This window comes from Phalaenopsis equestris, unplaced genomic scaffold, assembly GCF_001263595.1.
Source record: "Phalaenopsis equestris unplaced genomic scaffold, ASM126359v1 Scaffold000287, whole genome shotgun sequence".
Lineage (NCBI taxonomy): Eukaryota > Viridiplantae > Streptophyta > Magnoliopsida > Asparagales > Orchidaceae > Phalaenopsis > Phalaenopsis equestris.
Genome location: NW_018164729.1, coordinates 1,721,625 through 1,734,782, shown reverse-complemented (window position 1 = coordinate 1,734,782; position 13,158 = coordinate 1,721,625). Strand labels below are relative to the sequence as shown.

The following is a 13,158-nucleotide window of genomic DNA, read 5'->3' as shown; positions in this document are numbered from 1 at the left end:
AATGTGGATAATAAAATGCATAAATAAATCAAAATTTACAATTTAGTTGTATGTCAATTGTTAAAAATATAAAATATAAATAAATCTGGTAGAACATCAAGATACTTAGATGACTTGTATAGCATGTAATAATATAATCCAAAACCATTCATTTATATATTAAAATGAACCTAGATGTATTGCTATTTTATACTACTATTTAATTTGAATTTCAATGTACATACCAACCAATTTTTATATATTTACAAATCAAATACCGAAACTTTACTTTTTTTACATTTGTACCACTCCAATCTTTCACATCAAATAAGAAAATGCCACAATTTTAACTTGTAAGAAGTGAAATACATCATTCCACACGATGTGTTGACATTATGTAAAAATTTAAGTTCAGGTGCTAGATTTGTAAATATATAGGAATTGAGTGGTATTAATGTAAATCTTCCTAAGATTCTCTCTAACCCTATGCCGCATTATTATTTATGTATAAAATTTTAGTACACTAATTATAATGTATTATATTCAATTCTATTAATGTTATTAAAATAAAATTATACTGATTTCTCCCATATTAAATTCAAATCAATCTGGGCCGATCTTGCCTCTTTAAAGGTCCAACTCCCAACTTCAAAATTTGTTTGATTGGGCGGCCCATTTAATGAACTTTATAATCACTTAAAAAAATTAAAAAGCCGCAACTTAATTCAAATGTTAATCGCGAGCAGAAAATCCAAAACTCACAAGCAATTAAGCACAAGCCCTCGAGAATAGAGCTCAGACTTGGCAGATGATTGCAGTATAAAAGAGAGAAAAACAAACAGGCTAAGCATAGAGCTCACATGCCAACAGTCTCTCTCTCTCTCTCCCCCTTTCTATGCTTTTTCAGTCATAAAATCAAACAAAACTGCTTCAATAATAACTCACATATCTTATAATTAGAGCTTTAGACATTAATTATTTATTTGTTAGAGTTTATTTTAACAACTTTAGAACTGAGGAGATTCTGCATTGCCATAATATTTTTCTTAATATTAATTTAGCACTGTAATCAGATTTTAATCTATCATTACTAAACTTATGTACTTTTCATTCAATTATTGGTGCATTTACATACATACCCCATCATTTGTATCATTACTAAACACATGTACTTTTCACTCAATACACATTCTTAATATCAAAAATTGGATGGGTAGATATGTAAATGCATAAGAATTGTGTGGTATGTTCCTCAATATTTTTAGCACTTTTGCATTTCAATCAATATGCATATTTTATCTTATTCAATGATAATTTTAGTGAGCACCTAATAAGCTATTTATTAAACACGAGAAAATGAATTTCACGTCATACTTATTTAAGACTTCGTTTGAGAAGGCATTCAAGTTCCGTTCGGTTGTTCTGAATGCTGATGCGTAGATTTGTTTTCATTTGATAAACTAGCACCTCCCGACACCTCCCAAAATTATTTCGCCCAAATCGTCATTCTAGAACTCAGACGATAATACCCGTTCCGCCACACAACTTTTAAAGGATCGAACGAAGCCTAAATAAGGATTATAAAAGGGTTATATTAAGGAAGAATTGTCTCCATATCAAAGCTCACCTCTCTCCCTTCTTGCACGTGGCATTCCATTCTTCTCCTCCCCTTTTAAAAACCAATCGTCTCCCTCAGCCGAGTATTAAATTTTTCAGTTTCCTCTACATCGCAACAGCTTTTTTCTGTTCAACACTGAAAAAGAGATAAAAAAATGGCATTAGAAGCCGTGGTTTTCCCACAAAATCTCTTAAGCTGTAACGTAAAGGAGTTCTACGGGCTTACGGAGGAAGAAGAAGAGCAGGCGTTTTATGGAAATTGGGAGGTTGCTTACAGTTCTCTGGCACAGGGATTTGAAGAATGGAATACATATTCCTCAAATTTAACGCCACCACGGCATGAATTTGAATGCACGGCGAATGTGGCGGCAGCGGCCGGAGTTGAAGAAGAAAGGAGTGGGAGAAAGAAGAGGCGGCGGAACAAGACTTCGAAGAATGAGGAGGAAGTAAAGAACCAGAGAATGACTCACATTGCTGTGGAAAGAAACCGGCGCAAGCAGATGAACTATTATCTTGCTCTCCTCCGATCCCTCATGCCTCCTTCCTATGTCCAAAGGGTCTCTCTCTCTATCTCTCTTTCTCTCTCTACTGTGATTGAGCAGCTGGTTTTCATGAAACAGATTGAAAAATTTATAGCAGAAATATGAATTTAAGAAACAGGTCAAAATTTTTGATATGATATTAAACTTTTCAAACCAAATTTCTCCAAAAATAGTTTTTTTTTTTAATATAAATCAAGCTAGATGCATCAGTTTATATCAGTTTTAGCATTCCTCCAACTAGTTAAAAAGCTGTGTTTTTCATTCTGCATCTCTTTTGTCAATTTGGAGCTTTAGCAATGTACTTCAACTATTAATTCAAAATTGCAATTTTAATTTAGTAATAATGAGATCAAGATTTTAATCTCATACCTGTAAAAGTCTTCAGGGTGATCAGGCTTCCATCATAAGCGGCGCCATAAACTTTGTGAGAGAGCTGGAGCAGTTCCTCCAGTTCCTTGAAGTCCAGAAACACCTCAAACAACAAATAAAGACTGAAGAACAAGACGTCTCTTCACCAATCAATCCGCTGACAAATTTCTTCACCTCCCCCCAGTATACTTCTCCGCCGTCGGCGGCCGCCATCGAAGTTGGAATTGTGGAGAGCCATGCCAACCTGAAACTGCTATCTCGCCGGCAGCCGAAGCAGCTCCCGGGGCTGCAGAATCTTCAGCTCACCATTCTACACCTCAATGTTACTTCCGTTGAACCTATGGTCTTATATTGCTTCAGTCTGAAGGTAATTATAAATAAAGTTTCAGAAATCATCTGCTTTTTCTATGTGGAGTGATGGATTGATTGTGTTATGATCTGTAGGTAGAAGATGACTGTCGGCTGAATTCGGTGGATGAAATCGCAGCTGCAGTTCATGAAATTGTGTTGAAGAATCAGGAAGAGGAAGAAATTTTGCTGAGATAATTGTATTTTGCTGTGCTGTAATTTGTACTCATTGTTCAACCAGTTCACGCTGCTGTTTATTTCAGAGGGATCTGCAAATAATGTGTTGGTAATAAATTAAGATTGTATTAAGTTAAATGCAGCTCACTTTCATGTTATTTTCACTCCTGTATGCGTAAGTATCGATTGGTACAGAAATTATTTTCCAAGTAATAATATAATTATAAAACTTTGTTAAAAAAGAGGCCTTCAATTATGCTTCAAGTTCTTTCTACTTTTATCATATTGAAAGAGTCAGAAATTAGCAAAAGCAATCCCAGAAAAAAAAAAAAAAATAATAATAATAATAACAATAATAATAACTAACTGAAATGCTCCCACTCTAAGATCATCTACAGCAAAAATTTTCTTTGTGCCTCTATCTATTAACGAAAATTTACATATCTACCACAAAATTCTTATGCATTTATATATCAACACCTACAATTTAAAATTTGCACTCATACTACTTCGGCACCATAAACCTATGCAAGAAAATGCGTCTTTTGTTGTTGCGAGATCTAGATATACAAGTTGATATGGTATATCTATAAATCAAACAGGAGAATGATCGACAAAATAAAAATAAAACGAGAAAAAATCACACCATAAAAGAGCACACAGATTTGCGTGGTTCGACAAATTGCCTACGGCAACGGAGTTGTAAAGGATTTTACTACTTGAGGAATTTACACCAGTCGATCACCTCGACTTAAAAGATGAATCTTTCACTTCGTTGTTCTCTCTTCTTCTCCCTTTATACCGAGATACACCGAGATACACCGAAGAAAATAAACTTACAAGAGAAATAAATATAATTTCTCTTGAGCCACAAACCACCAAGAAGAAGCCAAGGGAGAACGATCTTCTTCCTTCACCGCAAAGAACTACTTCTCCTTGCAATTCTCTTTCCTTCTATCCTGAGAAAACATTTCTCTATCCCGAGGAAACCGAAGAAGAACACCAACCGTGACTTGAATCTAAGGAGATCCACCTCGCAATGCCTTTTATCACGAACAGGTTGGCGAAATCGTAAGGTCGCGGTCGCGACCTTTCGGGATCGAGAGAGAACAATTCACGACGTTTCACAAAAGGAAGGCGGGAGCGGGACGGAAGGCGGGAGGCGGGATCGTGAAATCAGACTCCAGCTTAACAATCTCCCACTTGGAGTTCGATACACAAGCAACACCTCCTTCCTCAAACTGATATCCTCCACTGACGGCGTCGTCTTTTTCTTCAAACATGAATCCTCCAACTTGAATCCTCCACCTCTGCAACTCAAAGTTCTGTCTTCACGCCAGAAGACCAACTGATACTGTACACAACTTGAGTTTCTCAAGAGTAACACCCTCAGTCAACATATCAGTAGGGTCCAAATAGCCTTGCACCTCCAAGCTATTTCCTGATTTACTCTTGTCACTGCTTACTACTCCCACTGCATGGACAAATATCCTGCCTCTGCTGAAAGCATTTTTCAACAAGTCTAGTCTTGTATCTCTTACTTCCATCACGCTCAGTCTTCACCTGGTACACCCACTTGTTGTGTAATGTCTTATTCCCTAGTGGAAGTTCTGTCAGCTCCCACTTGTTCGAACTTTCATATTGCAAGATTTCTTCATAGTTTTGTGATTTTCCACCATCTATGGAACAATAGAAATGGGTGCCCCAGACCCACTATCCTCTTCATTTACAACAACATAACTATGAACTGTCAGCAATAGTGCATCATTTACTTCTTCAGATATCACATTTGCGCTATCATTCTCTATCTTCTTGGTATTCTTGCAGTTCCTCCTTATGTGACTTTGTCACAATTCCAGCAGGTTGTCTGCTGACCAAACTTTGATTTTGATCTCTCTCTATTTGAGTTCCTGTCATGTCATCTCGTCATCTCTGTCATCTCCCTCTAAAATTAACATTCAGTGTTGAACTCGTACCTGAGATCTCGCCTGAATCTTTTCTGCAAACTTCCTCAGCCAAAATCAAATCACGAATATCATCACATTTCAGCATTTCAGTTTAGATTTTCCTGCAGAACTGCTAACTATCATCCTCATGGTTTCCCAACTATTTACAACGATGCCAACAAATATTAGCGCGCGTATCTCATCATCAAAATCAATTTCAACAAACGACAATTGATTTGTGATAGTTTGGAATTATTCAGGTGTTGAGCAACAGAAACACCTTCCATCATCTTCAAGTTGAATAATTTCTTCATCAAGTATACCTTCATACATATATGATAAAACTCCCATGAGATATGCAGTCGTCCTCTCCTAGACAACGTTGTGTACAATGGATCTTGACAGGGTCAATCGAATAACCCCCAGTACTTATTGATCCAACAAATTTCATTCAGTCTCATCCATTCTTTCAGGTCTTTTCCCTAACAACAGAAGATAAAGTTTCTTCCCATAGAGGTAGTCTTCTATCTGCATCCTCCAATAATCAAAATCTGTGTTATCAAATTTCTCGATCCCTGAAACATTCACTTCATCTGCAGTCATCATTCTTTCTCAGGTTCGAACAAGTCTCTAATACCAGTTGTTGTTGCGAGATCTAGATATACCAGTTGATGTGGTATATCTATAAATCAAACAGGAGAATGATCGACAAAGCAAAAATAGAACGAGAAAAATCACACCAGAAAAGAACACATAAATTTACGTAGTTCGACAAATTGTCTACGTCCACGGAGTTTCAGATGATTTTACCACTTGAGGAATTTACACCAGTCGATTACCTCAACTTACAAGAGGAATCTCTCACTTCGTTGCTCTCTCTTCTTCTCTCTCTACATCGAGATACACCGAAAAAACTCTAAAACTCTACACCGAGATACAAGATACACTGAAGAAGATAAACTTGCAAGAGAAATAAACTCAATTTCTCTTGAGCCACAAGCCACCAAGAAGAAGCCAAGGGAGAACAATCTTCTTCTTCTTCTACTTTCTTCTTCCTTCATCGCAAGGAACTACTCCTCCTTGCACTTCTCTTTCCTTCTATCCAGAGAAAACCTTCCTCTATCTCGAGGAAGAACACCAACCATGACTTGAATCTAAGGAGAGCCACCTCACAATGTCTTTTATCACGAACAGGAAGGAGCGAAGGGATGCTTCGCTTCCCGTCAAAGAAAGACGGGAACGATTCGAGAAACCGTAAGGTCGCGGTCTCGACCATTCTCGATCGAGAGGGAACAGTTTGCAACTTTTTGAGAAAGGAAGGCGGGAGTGGGAGGCGAGATCGAGAAATTGGACTCCAGCTTAACATCTTTCATATCTTAAAAGTTAATAATGATGGTTTAGAATCTTTTTAAGACATTGTGTTCCGTGTTGTTTTTGTTGTTTTTGAGATCACACAACCTGGGAGAGAAGTGCGTGAGAAAAATAGGGAAAATGATGAAATATGTTCTCCATGCCTGAATTATGTGCCCAGTTTTCCAATCCTCCTCTGACAAAGAGGAGAAATGATATGATGAGAAAAAGGGGACAGGAAAGGTTCTATGAGAGTCACGGTTCAGGATCCCCAAAGAAAGACCCGAAAAATGGATCATCAAAAGCCCCTACTTTGACCCTGTTATACATGTTCAAAAAAAATATTAAAACACAATTCATGTTGTGTAAAATCTATCCACGATATATTAATGAAAAGATCGCAACGTGTATACAGGAGGCTCATAAATGAGAATGTGGCATATGTACAACCTTGACGTCGGTCTTGACTTTTGCATTCTGCTAGTCCCGAGGATCCCGAGGATCTCCAAGGAGGTGAGATAGGCTGGTGAATATGATTGGTCAATTCTTCAGATGGAATAGGCAAACCAGATCGATGAGCCAGTTTGACATGTTAGTCTAGCAGGTAAGCTCAGCAACAAGTGCAAGTTAACTGACAATCGATCGACAAATAGGGTTGGTAGGTCACTCCAACCACAGTCGTGCATTATAGATAATTAAGCTTATTAGGCACAAGAGGTCTACTAGACGCAAGCTTTGGCTCATGAACACTAATTTTTGGTGTACATATGGTATTTTTGATGCGATATTAAAGCTTTGAGTTTATAAACATAAATATGGAAGTTTAAGTGTTATGATATATATAAAAATTGTGCGATCAGTATGTAAATGCCTCTTAATTATGAAAAGAAGAAACTAAACTTAACAAATCACACATAACAACGAAAAGATGAACAGAATTCCTAAACCACATGCATCACGGATGCTTCACAAAAGATCCTTCACGTCAATAATATTCTCATGCTATGAATGGCAAAAAAAAACATAAAAATAGGAAGGAATGGAGCCCTAGAATGACAATTATACCGTAGGGTTCTTAACAAATAATTGATAAGGACGGTTAGCTCTGATTGCCTAGCAGCATTTAAAACAAAAACTAGCTATTTATATAGACATATATTTTACAAATAATAGAAAATTAAAATCTTTAAATTCAAAATAACAATCTTTTATGAAAGCGATACCACAAACTAAAATAAAAGAATAACAAGTTCTATCATCCCTTCTATGTGGTTATTATATCATAATGTAATTTCCCATAAGAAAGTGCAAAATTTTTTTTTTTTTTTTTGTCTTTCAAAATTTCATTTAGGATGTGTTTTGGTCTTACCCAATACTTTCATATTTGATTCCAATACATAAATTAACAGTAAGTTTATCTAGAAAAATACGAACAAATGTATTTTATTCATTGACAATTTCTAAAAATTATGGGATTACACAGAATAAAAAATTAATTATTGTCAACTAATCATGCAGAAAATTTTCACTCAAATTGCTGAATTAAACAAGTAAGAAGTAATTTTAATACAATTCCTTCAAAATTTTTATTTCACTTCCTCCAATACGATATAAAATTTTCGTGAATAAGGAAATCATATTACAGTTCAAAGTAGGTGTATTCGAAAATTATTAGATTTATGCAATTTTCAAATATATGCAAACTGACCACCACAGATGTTGTCCAGCATCGTCGCCATCAATTGCAGCCACCGCTACCACTACGCATATTTTACATTGATTTCATTTCTCTTCAAACCAAACATAAAAGTTTTAAACTTTTGCATTTATTTTATACCAAACCAAACAACTTCAAAATTTTTCAACTCAATTTCAATTACACTTTTATACTTCATTTCTTTTTCACAAAACAATCCCGTAATGAACACTTTGGACCCACTTAACTTAAACAATACGCACCTTCTCTTTGTCGGCAATGCCATAGAGCTCCCCACGTTAACTATAATGATTCATACTAGGTGCTGACTAAGACTGGTATTTATATCTGACTCAAGATGCCTTATATAAATTTTTATAAGAGGTTAAAATCTTCATCCACATGCAGTCACAAGATACAGACATTCTCAGATCTTTCTGGATACAGATGCAAATAATTAAAATTATTACAACCACACATAATTTCTAAACAAACCCAAAATGATCCATTATAACCAAATAGTCTTCTTATATCTGGGTGATTTGCAATTCTTATGAATAATGTAATAATATAAAATATTCACTTTCTGATAACATAATACTCTTAAAATATCAAATGGAGTCGCTGCTATGGTCTTTATTTGTACATTATGATACAGTCCACTAACCTCAGAACCAAAAAACAATGCAGAAAAACTAAATTAGCAGGTGCTACAGAAATCTCAGAAATCAACAGAATATCTGAGCTATATATTAAATTATAAAAATTTACTAGATCCTACTGCCAATATTTAACTATTTTTGCTGATAGGGGTCTCTTAAAAATGAAAACTGAAAGGAAACAAAGGAATCTTAGAGAGGCTTTGATTATTTACTTACCTGACGGCTATTCTTCCATCATACGTCCATCATGTATGCACTCAAGCCGATTATTTACTTTACCCAGCACTTCTCACAAGGGTTAAAATTGAAAGACAATAGCAACCTGTAATTTCATAAAATACATTATTAATGAAATAAAATAAAAACTAGGAAGATTTACATACATACCACTCAAGTCTTACATATTTACATATCTAACACCTAAACTTTAATTTTTACATACATAATACCTTACCTGTTCATGAAAGGGTGTGTTCAATTTTTTAAGATAAAATGATGGCATGATATTATGTGATATGAAAAGTTAGGGTAGTGTAAATGTAAAAAAAAGAAATTAGGTGTTAGATATGTAAATACATAGGAATTGGGTGGTACGTAAGAGTGGTAGAGTTGTTAAGAAGCAGTATCAGAGTACATGTTACTCACATGTGATGTACTGCTTTACAGGTTGCGTGAGAGATTTGTCATGTTCTAAGTACGAATTATCTATCAGTCATGTTGAACATTTTCAGATAACAAAAAACTATAGTCTGAAATTAAAAATAGGAACATTTACCAATATATTTACATTTATAACGCCCAAATTTCAATTTCTACATGCATACTAATTTACCTATGCATGAAAAAGGTGCATTTCACATTTTAAAAGTTAAAATGGTGGTATTTTTTATGTGATATGAAAGATTTCGGTAAAAAGAAAAATTCAGGTATTAGATATGTAAATATATAGGAATTGGGTGGTATGCATGTAAATGCCCCTCAAAACCCTTTTCTTATAAAGAATGGCTATAAGCATCATCAAAATCCTACTAATTAAATCACTTCTTATATATATATATATATATACATATATATGTGTGTGTGTGTGTGTGTGTGTGTCTATATATATATATATATATAAAGTGGGCATAGGAATAGAGAAAGACAAAAGTTGATGCCACAATGCAAAGCGTCATCAAAATCCTTAAATATTTCCAAGGAGAGCAAAGCTTGGTCCCCTCTAATATTACAAATAGAAAAAGTGATACTTGTCTCACGTTTTGCACCTCATGCATCTCCCCTTCATAACTCAATCCAATTACAATTAAATGATTGGTACAATCAAAGAAACCGACAAGTTTTTGAAGGAACAGAAGTAAAGCTTAATTGAGGTTATTTGGCAACAAATTTGTTTAACAAGCATTGCATTCCATTATTGGAAACCCCACAAGAAAATTAGATAGCTATGTTGATGGTGTAATTTGATTAGTAGGACTTTCTTTAAAGACCTAATTTCATTCAATTATTGAGCCTTTAGCCTCCAAGATGATATTGACACTTTAGGGAGAAAACCTATATGCTGGAAGTTTCTAAAGAGTTTAGCTGTACAGGTTTTACGAGAAGGCTTATTACTTTTATGTCTCAATTCACTATTTTAAGCATTAATCCATAAAGAGCATAGCTTACTTATAGATACATTGGGAGTTATGAATGGATAACTGTCGGCTAATTTTTTTCTTTTTGAAAATAAGATTTTAAAATTTAAATTTAGTATAATATATAATGTAATTTTAATTTTGAGAAAATTGTATTTTTTATTATTTTTTGAAAATAATGAGACCGGATAGACCTCATATATCTAATAGTTTTAATAGCTGAGCACGATGTCATAAATGATATATCATCCCGAGTGATGAACGTATCATTTATTGGTAGACTTAACTATCTTTTTTATTATTTTTTGAAAATAATGAGACCGGATAGACCTCATATATCTAATAGTTTTAATAGCTGAGCACGATGTCATAAATGATATATCATCCCGAGTGATGAACGTATCATTTATTGGTAGACTTAACTATCTAAACTTAAAAGTTTATGACTCTATTTTGGTCTGCGAATTTATAACCGACAAGTTCACTTATCTAATATACAGATTAGATAGGATTTATATTAATCTAAGTTCTTAATTCCTTATAGAGGCAAACCCCTATAGTTAATTACATCTTAGACAACCGAAATCACCTAAGAAAACTCTCGAATAAAATCAGAGTTTTGTCTTCAAGAATTCGACGTTTAGGTATTCATGATTGCTTATAGGAAAAAGTCAAGTGGGATGTGTTCAAGTAAGAACAGTTATTTTCCTAATTCAAAGGAGCGAAGAGTATGAGATGTCGAAGATACCAAATAAGATTTAGTGACATCTCAAACTAATCTATAATTTGACTTTAAATCTTTGAAAGAAAAATTACGTGATATTTCAGTCCTGCAAGTTATTTAGATATTCGAGACTCGTGTCTGCATATCCTATGCAAATAAGCCGAGAAAATAGGAGGATTTATGCCGTGCTAGACGACAACCTCGGAAGCCTAAAAAGTTTAGGACTTATATTGTACGATATGAAATCGAAGAAAGTCTTAAAAGATAATGTGAGGATTTACGTTGTGTCAGACGAACGACCTCGACGTCCTATAGGTATGTTATTTAAATCTATCGAAACTCGGTTGAAGTTCCTTCTGCCACCATCTGTCGTAGTCCCGATTGCTGCCCGGAGATGAATCATCAATCGACAACGTCGTCATCTCATTCCAAGAAAAATGGATAAAGAAAAGAGAAAATCATGCCTCGAACATCCTATCCTAGGGTGTTATACAAATATACTAGAAAGGTAGTAACTAAAGCATGAATACTGGCAAATGTATACAGTACAATAAAGAACAGACAAAGAGACTATGTAGTAAACTGCGGTAAGAAAAATGCATTAGATATGTAGCGAAGTACAGTACAGTACAGAAAAAAAAGAAATATGCAAAAAAATAAAATACGGAAATTAAATAAATAAAAGTGTACTTGATCAAATTCTGCTAAAGCTTTAAAACAAATTGCAATTGTATATTATAAATGGGTTAGGTAAACATTTGTAGATTATAAAAGAAAAGTTAAATGATGAGCATATGAAAGTCTCAAGATTGGATATTAAATTTCAATTTGGGGATAGGCTCATACTAGACCTCTTTTATTCCCTCGATCTCCTAGACTACTGATATATTAAAGTCAACCTATCAACATCAACTAGAGGTCACCAACTAGAGGTCACCAAGGTCACCAACAAATCAGTTCTATAGTCAGGCAACCCTAAACCCTATCGTTTAGTGCATATGTGAACGGAGTAGTATCTGAACTCATCAAATTGTAGTGCATCTATACGTGATATGTGGTATCTGAACTCATCGAAATGTAGTGCACCTATACGTGATATGTAGCATCTGTCGTGCAGGGTGTAGTGTGGTGTTCGTTGTATAATACCTGAGATGTATTATGATATTCGTGGTGTAATGCATGAACTTGTCAAAATATATGATGTATCTCTTATGTGGTGTATGAAATGTATAGTACATGAGAGTCATAGTGTATGAAAGACAGTGTGTGAAAGACATGGCGTATGAAATGTGTAGTGTGTATGTGAGTGTTAACAGGTATGTCTATAGATATTGTTCAGTGCATAGTGTCTATGATGTGGTGCTTATCATTATGTGAGTGTAGTACCCGTGGAATGGTTTGTTGTGTATCTGTTCTTTCTAAGTACCATTTCCCAAATCTTTTGGGGAGGGTTAAGGCTGCCGACGATTTAAGAAAGTGAAAGGGCATCGCATTAATTGAGTGTTGATTTTATATTTCAGCTAGAAACAAAGCTGACAAATTGTTCTTTGCATCATTGTCTGTTACCCCTTGCCTCGAACTAATAGGCCACCTCGATATTCCATATGCTCATCCTTAGAATTTTTTTTTTATAGATCTCATATTGAGAAATAAACATTTAAGCATTTCTGTAATATCCACTTTCCACCTCTAAGCTTGAATTTTGAATCTGTATATAATCATGACATACTCTACCAATTTTTAAAGAGGAATATGTTCTTCACATTGTCAAATCCAGGTCTATGAGATTTATGCAACCAAAGAAAGCTAACTCCACCAATATAGACATGCCTCATAAAATCTCAAACCATATAATTCTTGAAGATTCAATTTTAACATGCTGACTAAAATTATTAAGTCAAATAATCACTAAAGAATGATGGTGAAATATATACATATCACTTGATTTTTAAGCAACAGAAAAAAAATGAATCAGAATAAGGGCTGAAATATAAGCCATTGTTGGATAAAACCCAACTCAAAGGAGAGTCAAAACCGAGCCATTAAAGAACAGAACTAGGCTCGGCAAGGGACAAAACCCAGGCCACAATTGTACAAAGCCGAGCGTAAAGAAG

At 34.7% G+C, this 13,158-nt stretch overlaps 1 protein-coding gene and 1 long non-coding RNA gene across 2 annotated transcripts; one reads left to right on the top strand and one right to left on the bottom strand.

Moving 5' to 3' along the window:
- The first annotated feature begins 1,726 nt into the window (after nucleotides 1-1,726).
- Nucleotides 1,727-3,123, top strand: LOC110025020 (transcription factor bHLH96-like). The gene is made up of 3 exons (XM_020725249.1): nucleotides 1,727-2,153; nucleotides 2,524-2,874; nucleotides 2,952-3,123. Exons 1-3 carry the CDS (start codon nucleotides 1,752-1,754, stop codon nucleotides 3,051-3,053), a joined length of 855 nt encoding a protein of 284 aa, XP_020580908.1. The 5' UTR covers nucleotides 1,727-1,751; the 3' UTR covers nucleotides 3,054-3,123.
- On the bottom strand, nucleotides 3,049-9,487 carry LOC110025021. The gene is made up of 3 exons (XR_002294074.1): nucleotides 9,332-9,487; nucleotides 8,903-9,008; nucleotides 3,049-3,124 (listed from the first exon to the last, which is right to left on the bottom strand). It is a non-coding gene; the product is annotated as an uncharacterized LOC110025021 (long non-coding RNA).
- Nucleotides 9,488-13,158: the final 3,671 nt, after the last annotated feature.